Consider the following 23347-nt stretch of genomic DNA (forward strand, 5'->3'; position numbering starts at 1 on the left):
AAGATCCCCTGGAGAAGGGAAGGGCTACCCACTCCAGTATTCTGGCCTGGAGAATTCCACGGACTATATAGTCCAGGGGTCACAAACGGTCAGGCACGACTGAATGACTTTCACAGCCCTTATCTCCCTGCATTTTAAAGTCTTTGATTATGTTTCTGTTTACACTGAAGGGGCTTCCCGGGTGATGCAAGTGGTAAAGGACCTGCCTGCCAATGCGGGAGATAAGATACATGGATTCGATCTCTGGGTTGGGAAGATCCCCTGGAAAAGGGCATGGATCTTCTCACAAGACTTTCAGGATCAAGTGATTCCAAGCCAAGAAACAAAAGCAGAATTGTCCCATTCCTCAATGGATTCGAATGAAAACTGGTAATAAAATCAGGTACAACTCCAAGAGAAGACACTGGAGAAGAACCAAGCTGGGTCTATAAGAAGCCTCCTATATAAAGTGGCACACATGCTGTGTGTTAAGATCACTTGTATATTAACCAACCAAGTCACAGTGACAACACCACTACTGTCTGAACAGCTTATGGGGGAGATGGAATGCTTGGCTCCTGATGTTTCCTGTTTCTTCACTAGCAGTCTATGAGGCTCAGTAATAAATATGTGAAACTTAAAAAAAAGGAAGTGTAGACTTGTAAGGGACCTACGGGAACAGTTTCTTACAGTGAGTTACACGAATGTATCCATCTGTCAAAATTTATTGAACCCTACGCTTATGACTTGTGCACTGCACTGTAATTTAATCTCCAAAACAAGGCAAAATTATCTTGTAAAACAAACAAACAAAAAAAAGAGAATAAAGTGTGGACAAATTAAGGGGGGGGGGAATGAAGGGCGTGGGAACCCACTTCAGTTATTCTTGCCTGGAAAATGCTATGGATAAAGGAGCCTGGTGGGCTTCAGCCCATAGGGTAACAAAGAGTCGGACACGACTGATACAACTTAGCGTGTTACACTGAAAGAGATTCTCCAGTATAGAAAAGGTTAGATATCTCCTGGAAAGAAACTAGGCATTCCTGAGTATGTGGTGAATTCAAAGTGTTCAGTGCTCTAAGAGACAGGCAGACAATGTGTTTGTTTTGGAGGCTCTGAGGAGTGAGAGGTTAATTCTTTTCAAAGACAGCTTGGAGAACTTATTGGAGGAAGTGTCTTTTGGCTGAGATATATACCCTGGATTTGCATCCCACATATGCAAATTACTCAATTTCAACTATATGACTTTAGCAAAAGAAAATAATTGCAATAAGACAAAATGTACTAGAGTAAGATGAATAACTCAAGCTGCTTCTTAATTTTCATGCAAAAAACTTTTCAACACACTCACAAGGCTGAAATCAAGCCATGTTCTCATCTGGAGACCCAAATAGGGAAAGTTTGGCCCTAGGCTCCCTCAGGTTATGGGCAGAATTCATTTTCTTGCTGCCGTACCACTAAGATTTCCGTTTTCTTAGTCTTTTGGGCAGGAACCACTCTCAGCTTCCAGAAGTCCCTCTTGGGTCCTTGCCATGTGGCCATCTTCACAACATGGCAGTTTGCTCCTTCAAGGCCCACATAGGAGGGTCTGCTACTCAAAAAAATGATTTTTTAAAAAATACTTCAGGATGTCAAAAAAAAAAAAAGTTAGTAACCTGGGAGGTAGCTTCTCAGCAAGGAAACTCTCAGGTTTGGGGATGGTTTAGGGAAGGGATAAAGTTGGTAAGGTATCATTAATGCAGGGTTGCTCCATGGGGGTTTCTGATCTAGAAACAATTATAAGACTTCAGTTGCAAACCCAATAACATTACTTGTATAATGGTGCTGGCCATGTTGTTCTTTAATCAGTTGCCTCTGACTTTTATGGAAAACATTCAACTATCATTAAAAAATGAAGTTAAGCTGTTGGGACCATTTCTTTGAAGATCTAACAGAAATTCAGCCTTATTGGTAGTTGGAGGGAAATACACCCTGTGTTACAGCACATGTTGAGTTTTCTCCATCAGAAAATTTCAGTGTGTATTTTGATGAAAACAAGCTGGATTAAAATGGACAGTTTTGTTACTGTAACTTTAAAATCAGCACTTTTAGAGATAACAGATGCCAAGAATCAGTACAGTAGTATTCCAAAGTGATTTTCTCTAGAAACGGGAGTATATTGAACAGAACGTTTTCAACTGCCTACCAGTACAATCTTGTGGAAGATGCTTTAAAGTCACTTTCTACTTCGTTAGTAAAGGTTTCTCTGAAGAGCTGCAGGCACGTTTTAAGGTGTAATTTACAAAGACTAACATACAAAGAATAGTGCTGAATTAAGTGGCATTTAATATCTATAGGCCATTTTGGTCCAAGAAATTACTTCAGTGTCAGTCAGTATGCAGCACCTGAAGCTTTTCCATAAACAAGGGTGTAATATGAAAGCTGCTTTTTTTTTTTTTTTTAAGAATAAAAGCACATTCCATGTACGAAAATGAGTTTAAAATAATAAACTGAGGCAAACAGTTAAGAGGTTTTATTTTTAGAACAGCAAGTTAACTAAATATTTTAATGTTAGTTTGCTCATCTGTGATCTGAGATCATGCTAAAGTGAGAAAAACATCCCCCAAACTATAATACATTGGGGGGGAAAAAAAAGACTAAAATTAGTAATTCCAGCTACAGTCTTCAGATCACCTTTGTAATGTGTTATGGGTCCATTTTTCCTGGAATAGCTTAAACTGAAGCAGTTTCCCCTGTTTTGGAGATTTTGTAGTTAATTTTAATTTTGGCTATTGTTTGGAGGATGGGCTGTTGTGTAGATATGAAGTATAGTTTTTCCATAAAACAGATGTTTATTTTGTATTAAAAATACCACTGTACTTGTTTTACACCATTTGTATACATGTGGTGATATTAATGCTGACCTGTAAAATTCAGGAATTAAAATGTGACCCTGTAATTCTATGGTTGTTGCTTTTGTTTGGTTTGTTGTAAGTATAAGTAAACTTCATTTTGAGTTAAAAATAAATAAATAAATAAATAAATAAAAAATACTGTACATTTTTTCACACACAGCCTTTATAGTTGTATGCTATTTATTATCGAACATATAAGCACATAGAATATGGAGCCAGCCGTTTTGCAGATGAGAAAACTGAGGCCCAGACAAAGAAAGTGACTTGGACAATGAACCTAGGATAGAACCAGGATTGAAATCTGGATTTACTGACAATCAGGCCAAGGTTTTTTCCATGGTGTACACACACACACACACACACACATATCACAGTTACCCCCAATTCAAACATCTCTTGGTTGAACAACAAAGTTTTCTGAGTATAGGTTCTAGGGACATGCCCCTTGGTTAAGGTATAGGTCAGTCTTTTGGGGGAATATGGGGATTATGTTTGCCTTAGCTGGCTTTACCAATTACATTTCTTTCACCAGTAAAATAAGAAGAAGAAATTTTATCTATATTAGGGGGTTGTGGAGATTAAAGGAGTTATCAACACAGGTAAGGATGTAGAATGGGCTTTCCAGGTGGCGCTACTGGTAAAGAACCTGCTTGCCAATGCAGGGGACATAAGGGACACGGATTCCATCCTAGGTCGAGCAGATCCCCTGGAGGAGGGCATGGCAACCCACTCCAATATGCTTGCCTGGAGAATCCCATGGACAGAGGAACCTGGAGGGTTACAGTCCATAGGGTCGCAAATAGACACAACTGAATCAACTTAGCACACACATAAGCAAGGATTTAGAATAATACCTGGCACATAGAGGTCCTAAGAGTGTCGTCATTAATATGGTTTGTTTAACTCTGTAAATCTAGGGCTAGTTCGGGGTAGGGGGTTGTGTTTCTAGAGTGATCGGGACCTGCTGGTTTCATCAGATTCCAAACTGCCCACCAGGCTTGTCTCAGCCTTGCCCCCTATCTCAGAGGGGAAGAGAGAGGGCAGTGGTGAGTTAGTTCTTCAGTGGGCTCATAACTTTGAGCACATGCAAGATCCCATGAGGGATACACCCAGGCTGACACATCTCTGCCCTTTGAAGTGGGGGAACCCCACGCCATTAGGGAGCCCCCAGAGTTCAGCAAAGGCAAGCCCAAGGCCCAGATAGAAGAGAGGCCTCTTGACCTCCAACCCTGGAGCCTGTAAAACTGGGCTAGTTTTGGGACTTCCCTGGTGGTCCAGGGGTTAAGACTCTGTGCTTCCAGTGCAGGGGACACGAGTTTGATCTCTGGTTGGGAAACTAAGATCCCATGTGCCCTGCCGCCAAAAAAGAAATATTCGGCAGGTGCTTACATCTGGGCAAGCATTAGAAGGGCATGAGCATCTGTTAACTCTGCAAATGTGAGCTCATGTGCACGTGTGTGTTTGTACATGGATGCCTTCATGTAGACACATAGATGTCCGTGTGTATGTGTGTGTACAGGAGTGGCACCTTATTTCTGATTGGAAATGAGATTCCAGGATTACCTTCAACATGATGTCCGGGCCAGGCCAGGGTCCCAGAATACTAAGCCCACTCCAGCGCCAACCAAGGTCAGTAGATGACTCTGTTGCTTTATAGTTCTAAACAAGTAACTTAATCTCAGTGTCTCAGGGTGCCTTAGTTTCTCCACCTATAAAATGAAAATCTGGGGATGAGCTGAGCTCTGAGGTCTTCTCCAGTCCTAACAGTAAATCTCTGCAGTAGAGAAGGATGGGTCCCAGGGGTTTCAGGAGCGGATTCTGCTAGGCTCAGCCACCCCACTTTCATGGTACCTTTGACTCATGAGAAATGTAAGGCTGAGATCTGGCCTATCTGCCTGTACACAGGGTTTTTAAGATTGGGAACAGAATCCAGGCCATTTAGGGGACCAGAGTGTATGACAAGAAACCCTTTCCCTGGGCTTGGGGGACCATAATCCTGTGCCCAATAGAATGCTTCCTGTACCAGGGTTAAGGGTCCAGGTATAGGAGTCTTCTCATACCAATCATTTCTCTTGAGCTGAGCCTTTAAATTTTTTAATTGAAATATATTTTTTACAATGTTGTGTTAGTTTCAGGTATATAGCAAAGTTATTCAGTTATACATACACATCTATATTCTTTTTTTACATTCTCTCCTATTATAAGTTTTTACAAGATGTTGAGTATAGTTCCCTGTGCTATACAGTAGGTCCTTGTTGGTTGTCTTATATATAGTAGCGTGTATATTTTAATCCCAAATTCCTAATCTATCCCCCATTCTCCAACCTTTAACTATTGAACCTTTGGTTGGGTCTACTCTATGCCAGGTCCAGCACAGGCTGAGTGAAGTATATAGACAAAGATCCTGCCCTTGGGAGGCCCACAGTCTACTTGGGAAAATACATATACACAATTAGTCTTCATCACTTACTGTTTATTGAACAAATAAATGATTGTACTGTCCATCAAGGTAGTTCTGGACACCTGGGTAGGGACAGGAAAGGTGACCTAGAGGAAGAAGGAGTGAGTAGAATCCTGAAGACAGAAAAACTCTGAATTCAGAAAAGCCTGAACAGAGAATTCCAGGAGAAAGCTTGAGCAAAAGTATGGGTGTGGGAGAATGAAGAGACAATAGGAGTCTGAGCGTAGGACAAGGTGGATGTAAGTGAGGAATAAAGTGAGAGCACTGGGGCTGGATCATGGCAGGTACAAATGCCATGTTAAGGGGCGTGGTACTGTGGGAGCCACAGGAGGTTTTAGTGCAGGCAAATGATGTGACAAGAGAGGCGTATTAGGGATTATCCAGTTTAAGTCAGCAAAAGGTGAAGAGAGGGTATGAGGTTAGTAGGAAGCAGATGTGATGGGGAGAGGCTCAGGGTTGCAAAGAATGAGGATGGTTTGGGGATATCACTCCAAGGGCCAAAGCGCTGCTCCCTCACTCCTACCCCTCTTCCCCAAGCCACTGGGCATTGTTTCCCGGTTCCTTCTGCTAGTTGCTAGGATTGAGGAGTCCCTCTGGGGTTTCAGATTAGGCCGGGACAGGATTTTATCAGCAGGGCAGAAGCTCTGGCCTAGTTCCCTTCCCCCGCAACCCCCCCTCCCAATGAGACAGACGGGCAGTGCTCAGATTCATCTCCACCAGCCCTGCTCTACTGAGAGAGGATGCACAACCTCTGGAGATGCTGAGGATGTGTACTTGTGGTCTTTCCAGCCTCTTCTCAGGCCACTGGGAATGATGGGGGCCTAGAATATGGGACTGGAAGAATCCTGAGGGTGATGACTTTGAAAGAATCTCTAAAAGATAACTTGGATGTTTCAACAGATATGAAAATTGAGGCCCAGAGAGATGACATGACTTGCTTGAGGTCACACAGCAAGTTTGGGGAAAGGACGAAGCCCAGGTCTCCTAGCGGAGGCTGAAGCACCCCCGGGCTTTGATTATCTGGTGCTTGTAGAGCGCGGAGAGTGTTGGAGCCAGTAACTATGTGTTCAAATCCTGGCTTTCCCATTTACTATAACTGTGTGACCCTGATTCCTCAACTTGAAAATGGGGATAACACATACCTTTTCGGTTGTTGTGAAGAATAAACACACACATACAGCAGTATGGCACAATGCCTGGCACTCAGTAAGTGCTCAAAAATGTCAGCTAATGGTCTGGCAGCGGCAATAGTTGCTGTTGAATGCATTACTGAGTATGAATCTATATACTAACCATGAGATCTATCTGTTGCCCTGTGTGGTGGTGGTGTTGTTTAGTCACCCAGTTGGGTCCCACTCTCTGCAACCTCACGGACTATAGCTTGCCAGGCTCCTCTGTCCATGGAATTCTCCAGGCAAGAAAACACTGAGTGGGTTGCCATGAGATCTATCTCAGTTTCTCCGTGTGTACATCGGGTTTAATAATCAATCAATCCCTGTCTCTCACTTTTCTGTCCAGCCCCAGTAGCAATATGGATTAAATGAGGTGTGTTAGGGCTTCCCAGGTAGCCAGGGGTAAAGAATCTGCCTGCCAATGCAGGAGAGGCAAGTTCCATCTGGAAGTCCCCTGGAGAAGGAAATGGCAACCCACTCCAGTATTCTTGCCTGGGAAATCCCATGGACAGAGGAGCCTGGCAGGCCACAGCCCATGGGGTCAAAAAGAGTCGAACACGATTGAGCACACACACGCACAAGTGTGTAAACGATCCAGTGCAGAGTACTCTCTAGGTCAATGTTTATTTAGCCCAAAACAATTCCTCTCCAAGTTCTACCGGTAAAATTTTCCTGTCAGCCTAACCAATTCGTCTATACTTCCTGCGATCCCCTGGAACCAAGGAAGAGGGTTGTCCCCCACCTGTTAAGCTTGCCCAGCAGAGGAAAAAAAGGAGTGGGAAAGCAGCGAGCGTGTACGGGAGAGAAAGGGAGACAACAAAGGCAGAGCCGGGAGACGGGTGGTGAGGAGGCTGGGGTGCACGAACGTGGTGTGGAGTTGAGAAAAGTGTACAGACTGAGGGACTTGAGTGTAAAGATGCAGGACAAGAGAGGCGGCGGGAGGTGAGGGAGCTGACAGATGCGGAGGGTGTGCAGAAAGATGGGGGTCTCGTAGGAACGAGTGGGAACCCCGCTCTTAGAGAGCTCCGTGGGTCGCCCAGAGGCAGGGCGCTCCAAGCTTCCAGCAGTTGTTTCTCCAGGCCTCCACTTCCCTAGCCTGGGAGTCTGGGATCCCCGCGAGGGAGCCACTAGCCGGCTAGCCGCGGAGGAGGTGGGGAGGGGGGATCCGCAGCCTGGGATTGGCCGCCGCTTGGCCGGGCGGTGACGCGAGGCGGGCGGGCCCCTTTGTGACGTCACAATCAGCTGTTTGAACGTTCCAATTTGTGCCTTGAGTCCAGCAGCCGCGGCTGTAGACTCAAAGCCCCGCGCACGAGCGCAGTCACTCTGAGAGTCCGACGCGCTCCCAACCCAGCCCCCGCGATGCTGCCGGGCCTGTGATCCGCCGCCGATTCCGGGACACTCCGCCTCATAACTACCTCAGCGCCACCTGGGCCCGCCGCACCGCCCCCAGTTCCCAGGTGAGTTCCGACCGGTTTTGGCCTGGGGGGCTCCTGGAGCCTCGGGACACGCCCCGCGCCCCCAGTTCCCGGGTCTTTGTCAGTCTCCGCGGGCGGCTGCCGGGGCTGCATTCTGGGCTCCGGATTGGCTGCCCCAGCCCGGTAGACCGTGACGTCTCTCTATTTGCATATGACTTTGAGACGTCACCAAGGCCGGCACCGCCCCCCCCACCCCCTCCCGACTCGGGTCGCTTGTCCTCCGGTGACCCGTTGGACGCTGGGTCGGAACTGGGCCCAAGAGTGAGGGACGCTGAAGGCAGCGGGACCAGAGGGCCCTCTTGTTTCCTGGGCTAACCCAGGAGCTGAGGTCAAACCTCTAATCTTCTACTTTGTCCTCGAGACCTGAGAGGTTCGAAGAAACTTGAGAGAGGTTCCGAAGGCGCTACTGGGTCTAGATAGGGAGAGGGGGTTGTCACAAGTTCAGGAGCCCCTGAAGCTCGAACTCTAGATCGCTGGGGCAACGCCAGGTAGTGGTGCAATCTCCTCCCTCTGGCTCCAGGCTCTGCGCCCCTGGGACTAACATAATAACATTCTCCTAATCCCTGAAGTGTGTGCAGCGCCTTAGCTGACGTCGTTCCCAGCCCCCGAACTAGGGGTCTTAGAGCCCATTTCATGGAAGGAGAAACCGAGGCCCTGAGAGGGGAAGTGGCTTACTCAAGGTCGTGCAGCTAGTTAGAGTCATGCCTCCCTAGTGAGTGGTGGATGCATTAGCCACTGGCACATACCTAGTAGAAGCTTATTACAAATAACAAGTTACACATCCTCCTTGCACTTAAGACTCTACTTGGGTTAGTTCAGTTCAGTCGCTCAGTTGCGTGGGACTCTTTGCAACCCCATGGACTGCAGCACGCCAGGCCTCCCTGTCCATCACCAACTCAAACTCATGAGTCGGTGATGCCATCCAACCACTTGGGCTAAGCCCCATCCAAATTTGATAATGCTCCCAGGTTTCCTCACTCCTGGATCTTTTCCCAGGAGGTCTCTGGAGACTGGGTCCCCTTTTGAGGCCCCCATCCTCATTCTGTACCTCAGAGTTCTGGAACCCAGAAAATCACTGCCTCCCAGCTGTTTTGGCCACAGAAAGGTGAGTCAATGGCTGCATCAGGGTGTCTCCTGGGCCAGTGTTGGGATGGGGTGGACATGAGAGTTCCCTCTGTTTGGCTGTCCTTCACCTCCCACCCTGGTGGCTCAGATGGTAAAGAATCTGTCTGCAGTGCAGGAGACCAGAGTTCGATCCCTGGGGTCGGGAAGATCCCCTGGAGAAGGAAATGACCACCCACTCCAGAATTATTGTCTGGAGAATTCCATGGACAGAGGAGCCTGGCAGGCTGCAGTCCATGAAGTCACAAAGAGTTGGACACAACTGAGCAACTATCACTTTCACCTTGCACCCCCAGAGCTGCCAGCTAGAAAGGATTGACCTGGACTAGTGCTGGTGATTACAAAGCGTGTGCTCCCCTGTCTCTGCTCACAGAGAAGCACCGGAGACCCAGCAGGAGAGCCTCTGACTTTCCAAGTAGATGGGCCTATGGGTTGGACCAAGAGTCCTATCTCAGCCTAGACTCTGCTCACAGATGGGCTGGGGTAGAGGTGGCTTGGGGATCAAGTGTTATTCCGGGCACAGCTGTTGCAGTTATTAAAGGGAATCGTTCTCCCAGGAGCAGAACTGGGAATGTGAGAACCAGGAAGTTGGCAGGGCTGGGAAAGAAAAATTCTGGGAGCCTCCCTCTGTGGTCATGAGAGGGGGCAGGCACTGGCTGGCTGGTGAGGTTGTCACTTCTGGCTCTGTCACTGACTTGCTGTGTGACCTCGGGCAGGGAGCTTTCCCAGCCCTAAGCCTTCCTTACCTCAATCTGTTTGTAATTTGAAGAGGCCTGGAGCAGACTCTGGGTGCTCTGGTAAATGCAGGATGAATCTCAGTGCCAGGAACCTCAGACCCTTTTATAGCTAGACAGAGGGTCCCCTGAGAGGGGCAGCAACTTGATCAAAATCTGACTCCTGTCTGACTTCCCCCGTCTCCCCTGCATTGTTATATTTTGGGGACTGTTTACTGAGGGGTTCCTGACTGTGTACACTTTGGACCGAAGGCTCAGTGACCTGGTGCTAGACCTGTTCTGCCACCATCTAGCTGTGTGTCTTTGGACGGACTTATGTCCTCTGATCCTCAGCTTATAAAATGGGCTGGGTGAATATCATGGTTTCTGAAACACCTGTTCACTTTATTTCCATTTTCTCGATGAAGCAGTAGGTTCTTGGAAAGAGGGTGTGCCTCATCAAGGCCCCAGTCTTTCCCTTCCTTCAGGAGGGGTCAAACTCTCTGAATTTTTGGTAACTGAGTCACTAACTCCCTGTGGCTACAAATGGGCTGGGATATGTGGCTTGTGCTGGGCGGGCACTGACTGAGGGTGGCCCAACCTTTCATAATCCCTGAAAATCTACCACCAGGGAGGCTGACACCCAGGCACCACTTCCTTCTGGAGGCCACTGTGGGGTCTGCAAATGTATACATACTCTCTGGGTGTAGAGCTTAGGTGATTCTGTGGCAAGTGTGAAAAATATACCCAGGGATTGGAAGAGGTGCAACAACCATAGAAATACCCCAGGTGGGTTTGCAAAAAGAGTAGAATGCCTCTAGGAAATGGAAGTGTGACTGTATCCCCAGGGAGCTTTATAGAAAGTGTGGAAACATCCTTAGAGGAAAGTGACAAGTGGCTGAGTAGCAAAACTGTTGGCTGTCTTCAGGAGAGTCAAGCTTTAGGGATATCCAGGGGGCCTGGCCAGCAGCCCCTAACCCAGGACTACTTCTAGTCTTGAAGTAGGCTTGGTGTTTCCATTCCTGGAGCAGGGAGTCTCCTTTCTCATCTTCAGCCAGGGAAGGACTGATTGAGGGCTTGAGTCCTGGTCCAACCCTCAGTCCTCATCCTTAAGGGCTCTTGGGGTCTGATAGCTCTCTCCCTCCATCATCATCTCCCACTGACCTGCTGTCTTCCTGGGACCAGGCAACCTGATCTTCCTCCCTAACCAGGGATGCTGTCCTTGAGCAGGAGCTTGGAAATAGTGGGGATGAGGGTGGAGGGCCTGTGGGAATAGGACCTTCATCTGACAGACACAATTGAGGTTTATGTAATCACATGGTGAGATGGTAGCTGTTTTGTGGGATTTCTGCTAGTGAGCCCTTTTCAAGCCACACAGGCTCAAGTTTCTTTTTTTTTCTTTTTAAATTTTATTTGGCTGTACCAGGTCTTAGTTGCAGCGCTCGGGATCTTCAATCTTCGTTGCAGCATGTGGGATCTTTAGTTGCGGCATGAGGACTCTTAGTTGCAGCATGTGGGATCTAGTTTCCTGACCAGGAATGGAACCTGGGCCCCTGAGTTGGGAGGGCGGAGTCTTAGCCACTGGACCACCAGAGAAGTCCCCTCAAGTAGTGATTCTTAATCTCTGGGGTCAAGAACTACTGTTTAGGAAATCATGATGAAAACCAAGGTCCTTCTGTTCAGAAAAATACACATGGACCATGGTCCCAGGTCACTAAATAAAAAATGCCTAACCCAGACAGATACCCAGCAAAGGCAATGGAGTACAGTGATCTGGAATCTGCGTGGATTAGAATCCTTCCTCTGTGTCTTACTAGCTGTGAGATTTTAGGCAAATCATCTTATGCCTCTGAGCCTCAATTTCTTCACCTGTAAAAGAGGGCTAATAATTATATCCATTTCCTAGAGTTATTGTGACTATTACATGAGGCGATATAGGTTAAAGGCTTAATACAGTACTTGGCACATGAATATTAGCTATATGGTGATGATGATAATGATGATAAATAATCACAATATTGGGCAATTTCTTCCTTGCCTGGAGAAGTGTTTTTACCCTTTATGGTAGCTGTTCTGTGGGATTGGTCCAGGTTGGACGTCCAGTCCTTTGAGGACCTTCCCTGATAGAGTTTTATATATCAGTCCTAGAGCATGCAATAATATTAACAATTATTAATAATAAACCAGTTGATTAGTTTATTGAATGCTTAGTCTGTATCCAGGTACTGTTCTGAGCACTTTGTGTTTAGCTCATTTAATTCTCATGAGAGCCCAGAAGAGGATACTATTATTAGCTCATTTAATTCCTTTAAGGCCTGAGAGGAGGATACTATTATTCTTGCCATTTGACAGATGAGAAAACTAAAGCACAGATACGTTAAATAACTTCTAAGGTCATACAAAAAACAGAAAAGCCTGAAGGCAGGCTGACTTAGCAGAAAGTGAACAAACAACACACACACACAAACGTGTAGATATACACATGCACAGGGCAAAGCTTTCCCACACATTTCCATTGTACTCTTATCAATGTTCTGGGTGCTGGGGAAGGTATCCCCAGCCAGGAGTTGGGGGGAGAGCAGTCCCTAGTACTGACTCCTCTCTACCTCACAGGTTTCTGCACTGCCATAGACCATCCCCCTCCCCAGGCCTCTTTGCTTCCCCACCATGCTTCAGCGCCTCACCAGCCTCTTCTTCAGTCCCCCACCACCTGCTGCCGAGGACCCCGACTGCCCCCAAGCCTTCGTCTCTGAGGAGGATGAAGTGGATGGCTGGCTCATCATTGACCTGCCTGGTAAGTCTGGAGCCAGGACTGACTCCTGAGCCTATGAAGTTTTCATTAGGGCACATAGTCCAGCCATTGAGCAGGGAGCTGCTAGGGGACTGGGGAGTTCCCAGGGCAAATAGGAGCTGAGGCAGTAGCATTGGAGGTAGGGGTAACAGCGCCCTTCCATGCAAGCTGGGGCTCTCTCCTGGCAGAGGTGTTGCAGTCCACACCTCACGCGCCCTAGGGCAGCAGGTCGAGACTTGTGGGTGGCCCCTGGGTGTGGCTGGCGGGGCTGCGGGGCTGACTAACGATGCCCTTTCTCTCCCTGTCCCATTGTGTCCGGTGTGTGTGTCTCCCCACTGCGCCCCCTCCTTCCGTAACCCATAGACAGCTTCACAGCTCCACCCAGCCCCGGGGCTGCCGCTGCCCCGGCCGGCCGCCCTCCACCCGCACCCTCCTTGATGGATGAAAGCTGGTTTGTTACCCCTCCGGCCTGTTTTACTGCAGAGGGGCCTGGACTCGGGCCTGCCCGCCTCCAGAGCAGCCCCCTGGAGGACCTCCTCATCGAGCACCCCAGCATGTCCGTTTACGTGACCGGCAGCACCATAGTGCTGGAGTCTGGCCCTCCCTCCCCGCATCCAGAAGACGACGAAGCTGCCCTGCCTGACGGAGACTCTAGCGACGGGTGAGCGGGCCGGGAGCGGAGCCTGGAGGCCTACAGAGGAGTGTCTTGGAGCCCAAGAACCCCCTGGCACTGCCCGGGAGGACCCTTTAGAGGCGGGTGTTCGAGGCAAAGGCCGGGGCCGATGGGCCAGGATGTAGCTCGGCCTGAAGGCAAAGGAGCCTTTGAGATTGGGAGAGGCGTGGCTTCGTGGCTGGGGCGGGGCTTGAGAAAGACTGGAGCAAAGGCTTGGGGTCTGTAGAGGTTGGAAGGGCGAGGCCGCAGCGCTAAGGAGGTGTGGGGATAGGGTACAGAATGCCAGGGTCGAATCGGAAGTTGAAGCTGAGCCTTCACCGGGCCACATTTACCCGTTTTAGAGTCTAGGACCGAGGAGGCATCTCCGGGGTGGGTGGCTTGGAGGAAGGGCTGGTACCCACGAGAACGGCGTTGGGCGCCCCCTTCTGAGCAGAGACCAAATCTTGAGGAGGGTGTGGGGACAAATGGGAGGTGCCAGCTTTCCCCTCGATCTGTCCAGCCCTGACTGACTCGCTGTCTCTCCCCGCAGGGAGCTGGCGCCTGCTCGCCGCGAAGCCCGGGCCCTGCACCACGCCGCCCCTCTGCCGGCGCGGGCTGCGCTGCTGGAGAAGGCGGGCCAGGCGCGGCGGGTGCAGCGGGCCCGGCAACGGGCCGAACGCCACGCGCTGAGCGCCAAGGTGGTGCAGCGGCAGAACCGCGCCCGCGAGAGCCGTCCGCGCCGGCCCAAGCACCAGGGCAGCTTTGTCTACCAGCCCTGCCAGCGCCAGTTCAACTACTGAGCTTCCACCGCCGTGCTGCAAACCCCTCGCTGACTCCCGACCCCATCCAGCCCCTCCGCCGCAGCCAGTGTGCTGATCGAGGGGGCGCCTGCAGCCCACCTCGGGCTGGATACCACAGCCTCCCTTCTTAAGTGTGTGAGGTGGGCTGATCGCCCCTCTCTCTCACTCCTACTTCCCTTTCTCTGATCCTCTAATCCGCCTCTGAACACACCCCTCACCCCGCTCCGCAACACCCCACCCCCCTCCCCGCCCCAGCCCCGCTCTCACCTTCTGGCCCCTTCTGGCATCTAATCCTCCATCTCCCCCACTGACAGTCGGTCTTTCTTCCCTGGTTCCCCTTCTGGATCTTTGCTCTGACACTCTCCATCCCCATCCCCATCCCTCCAGTCCTCTATTTCCGGCCCACTCCTGTTTCTGAGACTGTCTTCTTCCAGTCTCATATCTGGCTCATTCCCTACCTTCAGCTCCCACATTACAAGCCTCACTCTATCTAATGTTTGGACCTGCATTCACTCCTGCTCCCTTATTACTCAGTGATTCTCCCAGTGAGACTAGAGGGTTCTGCCTTTACTCTCCCCCTTCCCTCTCCTCTGGATGCTGGGCTCCCTGAAGTTGCTCAGGCATGGAAAGGTAAGGTATGTGGGAAAGGACTGTGAGATGTGAGTTAGTGGGAGAAAGTGGAGGGAATCGAGGAAAAGAGGAAAACCTATTGGAAAGGTAGTCAGGTCAGGTGGGTTGAGATGCTGTAAGGAGCAGGGCACAGTAGGGGCTCACACTGTGCTTGCTCAGAGAGGCCAAGCCTTGCTCTCAAGCTGGAGCCTGGAGTCTACTCCCTCATCCCTTTTCTATAATTCACCTCCCAAATCTCTTCCTGAAATCAAACCCTCTGCAGATCCCTGTGTCTGAAGGGCTTAGTACCTTGCTATCCTTACCTGCAACATGTCAACTTAGCAGTAAAGGCAGGGCAAAGCCCTGCCATCCTAGATATCTGTTCATATGCCCAAGGTGCTAGAACTAGCTTAGGAGAGATGCAGGCTGGAGGGATTCTAGGCAGGGGAAGGACACACCCCAGAATAAGAATGCAGAATGGTGATGCTGGGGAGGACAAGCTGTGGGGTGAAGCCATCCCAAGAATGGCAGTTCAGCCTTTATCTTGCCTCTGGCCTGGTATTTCACACTCTGCCAGGATGGCTAATAAACAGTCTTGGGTAGGAGGCCAGGAGCCCCACTGCCCCAATCCCCATAGTCCCTACCCAGGTTCAGGGCCTTTAAGGAGGGCTTTCTTCATTTTCTTTCCCAGGGCTCTCTCCCTTTCTAGGCTGCTGGGGAGAAATAGGTACCCTACGGTTTCCTCTTCCCTTCTCCTCCAGTAAGTACCTGGGAGAGGGGACCTGGATACCTGGATGAGACACAGGGGACAGGGCAGTCAGCTTTCTCCTTCTCACTGCAGGATTGAATTTTGGGCTCAGACACCAGCAACAGCCTCTTGGGATGCCCCGAGTTGCTTCTCCTTTCCTTTTTCTAACTGTCCTTTTCTAGTATGTGCTCTTTCTTCCTGGAAACTTTTACTATTTCCTGTTACATACTAACATAGGTCTTCCCCCTCACTCCAGTTCTAGGTTTCTAGGCCTCGTGGCCATGCTGAAGTTTAGAGAAAACTCTGCAGTTCCATGAGGGCAAAGGCAGCTGCCCTCCCTGACCTGCTAACCCTAGGCCTCATGGGGGGTGTATGGATAAGGGAGCGGGTAGCCCTACAGATGTTGGGATAGGGACAGAGGAAGCCCTGTTGGGGTCTCCTGCACAAGGGAATAAGCCACATTTACAATATAAAAGCAGTTCAAAGTCCCCATACTGGCCCACTAGGGCTCCAGTAGTTGACAGCCTTGCTTCTCTCCCCAAGGTTACAACCTAGTCTCTGATTCTTCCAGCTACTCCTTGGTTACATCACAGCCAGCTTAGGGTCTTCAGCACTTCCAAGAGCTGAAACTCCCTCCAGCACTTCTTACCTACTCTTTCGCTGCCAGCTGGAGCTTAGGCTCAGTTCTGGGCAGTGCTGTTCACAACCCTTCTGTGGGGGAAAAGTTGAGTTAGAGCATTTGGCTCCAGTTTTGGAAGGCCCCTACCTTACCCATAATTCTGAAGGCTCCTGTAGTTCTAGAACCCTCCAATATCATCACCTAGCTGGCTGCAAGGCTCATATTTTTTTACTTTCTTATAGATTTCTGTAGCATTTGAGTGTGGCAATATTTTAATTGTGTATAGATCTCTAAGAACCAACACTAGTTGGTCTCATGTTAGTCTAACTCCTGAAGCATCAGACCTCGTCATACTGTACTGACTGTGTATGTGCCTTTCACCTTGAGCATGCTTCAGGATTTTTTTTTAAACCACAGAACTTGAATACATGAGGGAACCAGAACTCACAAAGTCCTATGCAACCTCAGACAGGAGGAGGTTAGAGAGTCTGTCCTTATGGATGTTTTTAGAGACCCTGGAGAAGTCTGTTCCAGACTGTATTACTTCATGTCAGCACTACCAGCGCTTTGCCAAAACTCAGTACGTGAGAGGGACCCGTTTCTAGAGTGTGTCCCAGTTACATTAAAGGACAACTTCCAGTAATTCCCCAATACAGCTCTCTTCAAGCTGGGTTTCATTTCCAGCTCTTGCCAGTCTGGCCCCACCAGGGTACCATGTGTGTATGAATGCCGTGTGCTGCTGTTTTTGAGTATGCTTGCTCCCTGACCCTTGTCTGGAACCCTGGTAGTCTGCTCTGACACATGATGTCAGGTACAATGAGGACCCCACCAGAGCTCCTGGATGACTCCTCAGATCCATGTGGGTTTCTGTGAGGGGACTGAAGGCAGACATAACATGGCCCCTTGTACCTTTCCTCTTGCCCTGCCCCCTGGTTCCAGGTGGAACCAGTAAGATGAGTGCATCCCTCTTGGGTGTTTTGTGTCGAGACCGGCTGAAAAGAGGAGACTCTGGTTGACCATGTTGTGACATGTTGCAGACTTGAGGACACAACCCCCTCAGCCTGGTCACGTGGCATGCCTGTGGATGTGTGTAACAGGATTCTGATTGTTAAGACTGTAATGTTATTCCTCAATGGGAGAAAAAGTTAATATAATGAAAAACAAATAAAAATCTATTTAAAGCACATTATGCTTTTTCTGAGTAGAGCTCAAGTTGAAGCACTTTGCAATCTCACACACAGTACTGACATAGTGTGTTATTATAAGGCTGGGTTTGGTTCTGGTTGTGCGTGTGTCATACAGGGGAGGAAAAGGGTAGATGAGCTTGCCGGTGACAGAGCCAGACAATGTGGTGTGACTCAGCAATAACTTTTAGAAAATCCTGATAATGCAAGACACGTTTTAAAAAATGAGAATAAGAACATGAGAATCACCAATTCATTCTTTGGGTCTCAGGCACTGGCTTATGGAGCCACTGCAGGGGAAGGGATGGAGTATATGTCTAGCTATAGGAGACACAGCAGAAGGCTGGGGCCCAGACCAAGATAAAGACAAGACCTCAAGCATTGATGTCCCCTGAATGTTGGGGGTAGGAGAGGGGCAGAAGCATCTGGTTTAGAGACCACAATTTTTAATGTAAGGACAGAGCCAGGAAAGGGAGAAACCTAGGCATGTTCATAAGTCACCCCGAGCCATGGTGATGCAAATTAGAAACAGAGCAGCCAAAGAGTGGAACACAGTGGGTATCTCTGAACTACATAATGCAAAATGACCACTTTTATTTGGGAGCTGCTCCATCTAACCACAGATATGGACTGAAGTTAGAAACCTGACCTAAACTGGGCTAGATTCTTGATGCTGTTATGAAAAATCTTGCTGGTCGGTCTGGGCTTCTCTCTCGAATGGAGGAGGTGTATACATGCTTGTTTTGGAGCAATCATGTGCATGGAGAGGCAGATGAAAGAGGTAAAGAAAAGTGCCATCTGATTTGCTGATTGCTCCCCGTTTCTAGATGATCTTGGGTGACTTTGATCCTAAGTTGATTCTGTTATTTTCAACCAAAGGAAATCTGACCAATATCAAAGTGCCTGGTACAGTGCTAAAAAAGAGCTATTTTCCAAAGCCAAGGAATGAGCTGAGTGCACAAGTATGTTCATTTCCCACAACTTCCCAGATGGGCATCTCAAGTGCGACGAGGACAAGATGGAATTCTAATTCACAAAGAAGGCTGTTCCTATTCACTTATGTTCCAAAGAAAGAGCCTGCTTACCTAATAATCCCTTACCAATAACATACATTTATGTTCTAGGACAAAAGACATTTATTTAACACATTCAGTATTTCACATTGTACAAACCCTTAGATTCTCTTTATTCACTGGTCCATTTCTACAACAAATACATCCAAAACACTATATAATAAAATTATTTACAACATTTCCAAATGAGAAGATTTCCTGTTGCCCTACTACTGCTATTCACACACAGTACTTCCACGGCACAATACATCATTAGAGATCTAAAAATGCTCACCCTGTACTCTAGGCTGCTTAGGAAATGTGAAAACTAATAACATAATCGCATTAGCTCCTCTCAATACATGGCAACATTTTAGAAACCTTGAACTTCCTCTTGCAACACCAAAATGGTTCAACAACTCTGCTTTCCCCATTGCACTTTACGAAACAGGCTGCAGGGACTAGGAAAAGGACCACGTTATTAAAATAACTAACTGTACAGAAATGGATTTTTAAAAAGTCACAGCTCAAAATTGCTTTTTGTAAAATTCACACACATTTACAAATATCAAGTCGTCGTCCAGCTTGTTTACTTAGATTTTCTTCGCTTGGATTGCACCGCACTGGTTACGTCTGTGGGGGAGAAAGGAAAGACATGTTCAGCTGAGGCAACTTTTTACCGCAGTGCCTTTCAGGCAGTCCACAAGAACCAGGGCTGACCTGAGTGGAGGCCTACTGGACTCTGAGTCAGTCTAAGGGCCTCAAAAGGCCCACTTAGTGTGAAGAGGGTCTCAGGCTTCTCAGCCTGATAAGACTAGGGCCTGGCTGCCAACTGGGGAAATGTTATACAGGTAGTAGGAGGTGAAGCAAACATACATGGAAAAGGTGCCAAGGTGGGGACAGCCTCTTTAGCAGGGCAATTAACCCCACCATCTCCATCACCTGTTTCCATCACTCAACAAAATGATGGATAGACTGACAATGCTTTTAGTCAGAAATCAATGAGTGATGCTACAAGCGAGTGAGTGCCAGAGTACAAAACAAAGCAAAACAGCCTCTGGATCCCTTCTGGGGCTAAACCATTTTTTTTTGCACTGAAGAACTCTTAGCCATGCCATAGTCGAAGTCTCTAAATAACATGACCATGACCTTGGTCAGGAAGTGTCTACTATGGCCTAATAGCAATTCAGAGCATGCCACAGCCTGCTCTGAGCCCAGGTGAGCCTGAAGGTTTCATGGAAGAGGTGGGAACTGAGAGGTTTATATCAGTGACAGGGTAACAGTGACATAAAAGGGAGGGAAGGAGTGTGTTTTAATTCCTTTAGTATTATGTCTTCAACCAACCAACTTAATCTTTTCCCATATTTAAACCATCTTTCTCAAAAACTTTTCAACATAAGTCTTCTACAGCAAAGTAACAATGAATAGCCTAAAGCTCTCCAACTGTAAACATTTCTTTAAAATCTCATATTAATATTAAAAATTCACGCTCATTCTTCATGCTGCTCCATAATAGATATTTTTGATTTAAAATATTTTTACTTCCCAATAAGGACCAAAAAAGTGCTTTCTATTTAACATAAAGGTGTCAGATGAATTCAACTTACCCCTTTCTAGAAACTAGGCTGAATTTTCTGATGCTGCACATTATTAGGTTCAGTATTCTAAGCAATTTTTATTTTCTTTTTTTTATTATATCATATTTTGAGAATCCAGACTTAAAATGTACATGCAAAAAGCAAAAATTTCACTAAGTAGAATTTTAGCTAAGTAACTGCTAAGAGGTGAAACCTAGATGATTTTCTAAAAGGTGGCCTCTGTGGTGATTTCAGGCTTCTGTTGGTAGAAGTTTCAATACATCTTGCTTCTTGCGGGGAGATCGTGATGCTCATGCCAGGTGGTAGAATTAGTTTCTCTGATTTACTCATTAGTATTTTGCTAATTGGAGGACAGTAAATCTGATATGATGTTGATAATAGTGTTATTTTAATTCCATGTAAATAAACCGAGTCCCACATAGCACACGACTCCCCATGATCAATCAACTCTTTACATCCACCACCTCTCAACCTTCACTTTCATTGTAGATTTGTCATTTGTAGTGAAAACATACAGGGTTTTGTCTTGACTCAGTGTTCATCCTTAGAAAAATATCTGTTACTTAGGTCAACTTTGGGAGCTTCTCCTTTGTTATGATATGAATGATCAAGTGGTGTGTCTAAGCAACACATGTGGCTGGGAAGCATGGTTAGCAGTGGGGGAATAATCAACCTTAGGCTCCACTCTCCATTCCCTCCTTGCTTGTTCCCATCTGTCAGTGCTCAAAAGCACCCAGGGATCTGGCAGGCTGCCTCTGCTTCTGAGGATGAATCAATTAGTGGGGCCATGAGCAAACAAGTTATCTATGCTAGAAACTGCAAAAAAAATTAAAAGTCTTTTAGATACTAGGGTGAGAGGTGGCAGTGGTGGTGTAGGATGTACATTTATACTTCCATGAAAAAGAAAACCTGATCCTGAAGTCTCTATCACCTTCTCTGGATAAATCCAGCCAATCTGGTCACAGAGCAAAGTTACCTTTGATGTTTCTATAAACCTGAAAAGTTATTTTTATGGTTCAATTTTATACTCCCTCTAAAATATTATCACCTTTACCATTCTGTTGAACACAATAAGAAAATCCAGAAGCTAAGTTTTTAAGGTAAGGAATTCTGGGGAAGTAATGTAGTAGGTGAAGGTATATTCAGGATGTATTTAATATGTAAGGCCTGCTCCTTATGGCCACCTAGCTTATCTGATTATGCATAATCCTACCCCAAGCCCCTATTATAAACACCATATGGGGGAAAAAATCACATACATTATTGAAAAACTCTGAGTTGTTGTTGTTGTTGTTTTTTAACCATCAAATATTTTTTTATCTTTGGCTGCACTGTGCTGCTTGCCAGGATCTTAGTTCCTTGACCAGGGATTGAACTTGGGCCACGGCAGTGAAAGCCCAGAATCCTACCCACTAAGCCACCAGGGAACTCCCAACCTTCAAGGATTTTATAAATTAATGTCTTCACAGATATACAAATAGTCCAAAGACTAATATACTTACTTCACTGATGTTCATATTTTACAATCGACTATATGGTAAAAGTGAGGGTCAGTAACAGTCTTTCACGTGGTGTCTATGTATGTCCTTGGGAAACATTTAAATTTGAAAGGGCATTTTTAAAGCATTTTTAAAGTAATTTTTAAATGACTGTCTCATTTTTTGACCATAAGCAAATTTGGCCAAATCTATATAGTTCAAGGTTCTATTAAATCTTCTAGTATGTGAGCTTTACCTTCTACAGAGTTTTATAAATTAACCTTGACCTTGCTCACTTCATTATGCTTTTTACTATTCTTCTAGCCAAGATTCCACTTAATTGTAAAAAAACTCTGGAAATTTCCTTTCAAAATCTGTATGGCTTGTTTCTAAATGACTACAAGAGTACAGTTTCAGGCAGTTACTATTCAGGGTTTTCCTTGGTCTCTCACGTTGCAGGCAGATTGTTTACCAGCTAAGGCACCAGGGAAGCTCTTTCCTTCCATAAGATGTATCTAATTATGCTTATTCTATAATAACAACACCTACATTTCAAGTGTATCTGTATCAGTTCACTCAGTCTTATTCAACTCTTTGTGATCATCTGAGCCACTGATTCCAGTGTATCTGTATACTCTGTGCTTTTTAGATTGCTGCTTTTCAAGTCACTAGCTGTGGACAGGACAGAATTATCACCCCACTTTGTTGTCACAGGCATCTAAGGGCACACCAGGGACACCCACAGCTACTGCTGATTACAGCTTGTTCTGAACTTCCCTCTTATTAGGATATTTCCCCTGGTTTCAAACTTGTACACCAAACTTCATCTTTTTAACTACTGATCCTTTTTCCCAGTTGAAAATATAACACAAAGCTACTATAGACGTAAGACTAAATATAGAATGACAAGGGAAACTACAAAAATCATTTCTGTGTGAATAGGGAATTGATCATGTCAGAAAGCAGAACTACTCATCTGCGTATCTGTAAACACATCTGATCAAGTGCAATTTTAAAAAGTTCACTGATTGGTGGGAGCCAATTTTCATTGTCTGTAATTAAAAGTGGCAGGACGGGGACTCCAGAGGTCAGGTGGTTAACAATCTGCACTTCCGGCACAGGGTGTAGGAGTTCAATCCCTGGTCAGGTAACTAAGATTCCACATGGCATGAGGTGTGGCCAGATTAAAAAAGTGGCAGGGTGCTGGGGGTTGGTGGTGCGGCGGGGGGAACCCAACCAAACAAAATCAAACAACAGATTGGAGAGAGTGACCCATTGACCATGTGGGCCTTGCTGGACTTGCGCAGAAATCATCCATCCCACCGGCTCCAATCTGGTAGTCCGGTGGGCCTTGGTTAGCATGAGGTAAGCAAACTCTTTTCTCAAAGCAGAAGCGTGATGAAGGTCACTGGTTTTCCAATAATACAGAAAGTACCAATACTTCTCATTATAAACTGCTCATAATATTTCTCAGCTTTCAAGATTCTCGTGAAAAAACACAGACTGTTTCTGATTTTGTTTGGGTATATATGACCAAAATCTTAAGAGTACAAAAAGGCAAAACCCTCTCTTCCTTTCAAAACCTGAAGTATTGATGCTGCAGGAAGATGTTTCAGGTACCCAGCACTATATTAAGTCTACAAGTTTGGGACACATGCAGCTTAGAAGCCAGCTTGATATTTTATGACACTGGTTCATTTTTGGATACAACATAGAAGGCCAAATAATATGCATATTAACTCTTTAATCTGGATCCAAGAACTCTAACACTTAAAAATCAAGAGCTATAGCATTCATTTCTGATTTAAAAAGTAACTTACCCTAGAAGAGTTAAGGATAGATAGCCTGAGGGCTTAAAGCTGATGTGGAGATCTAGACATGACTGTGATTCCTGGGGTCTGGCCAGAACCCTGCCATCCTCTTGGGAGATACTTATGCAGCACTGCTCCATGTAATATCGCAAAGCCTGTGAGTCATTATGACCTCTTCTAAGCCAGTTG

General features: G+C 46.8%; 2 protein-coding genes and 1 pseudogene across 19 annotated transcripts in view; 2 read left to right on the forward strand and 1 right to left on the reverse strand.

Annotated features, from left to right (window-relative positions):
- Positions 1-230: 230 nt before the first annotated feature.
- On the forward strand, positions 231-515 carry LOC109567685 (large ribosomal subunit protein eL39-like; annotated as a pseudogene).
- Positions 516-7743: 7228 nt separating this feature from the next.
- On the forward strand, positions 7744-17219 carry TP53INP2 (tumor protein p53 inducible nuclear protein 2). Of its 3 annotated transcripts, XM_019972298.2 has the most exons (5): positions 7746-7963; positions 8978-9086; positions 12430-12610; positions 12971-13268; positions 13810-17219. In XM_019972298.2, exons 3-5 carry the CDS (start codon positions 12484-12486, stop codon positions 14057-14059), a joined length of 675 nt encoding a protein of 224 aa, XP_019827857.2. In that variant the 5' UTR covers positions 7746-7963; positions 8978-9086; positions 12430-12483; the 3' UTR covers positions 14060-17219. The 3 variants fall into 3 exon arrangements, with proteins under 3 accessions (XP_019827860.2, XP_019827857.2, XP_019827856.2); XM_019972301.2 differs by lacking the exon at positions 8978-9086 and having other exon boundaries at positions 7744-7963; positions 13091-13268; XM_019972297.2 differs by lacking the exon at positions 8978-9086 and having other exon boundaries at positions 7747-7963.
- A 1112-nt stretch (positions 17220-18331) lies between these two features.
- The window catches only part of NCOA6 (nuclear receptor coactivator 6), a 96366-nt gene continuing 91350 nt past the window's right edge, over positions 18332-23347 (reverse strand). For all 16 annotated transcript variants that reach the window (XM_070801542.1, XM_070801537.1, XM_070801539.1 and 13 more), the window contains one exon: positions 18332-18904. In XM_070801542.1, coding sequence (XP_070657643.1) covers positions 18861-18904 — 44 coding nt within the window. In that variant the 3' untranslated portion in view covers positions 18332-18860. The remainder of the gene's footprint in view (positions 18905-23347) is intronic.

The sequence above is a fragment of the Bos indicus genome, chromosome 13, assembly GCF_029378745.1.
Source record: "Bos indicus isolate NIAB-ARS_2022 breed Sahiwal x Tharparkar chromosome 13, NIAB-ARS_B.indTharparkar_mat_pri_1.0, whole genome shotgun sequence".
NCBI classification, from domain to species: domain Eukaryota; kingdom Metazoa; phylum Chordata; class Mammalia; order Artiodactyla; family Bovidae; genus Bos; species Bos indicus.

What these genes read in the sequence shown, in the direction of transcription:
- TP53INP2 (XM_019972298.2), top strand. Translation starts at nt 12,484, where the DNA reads ATGCTTCAGCGCCTCACCAGCCTCTTCTTCAGTCCCCCACCACCTGCT. An exon ending in GCTCATCATTGACCTGCCTG is followed by an intron (nt 12,611 to 12,970) that starts GTAAGTCTGGAG and finishes CGTAACCCATAG; the next exon opens with ACAGCTTCACAGCTCCACCC. An exon ending in GACGGAGACTCTAGCGACGG is followed by an intron (nt 13,269 to 13,809) that starts GTGAGCGGGCCG and finishes CTCTCCCCGCAG; the next exon opens with GGAGCTGGCGCCTGCTCGCC.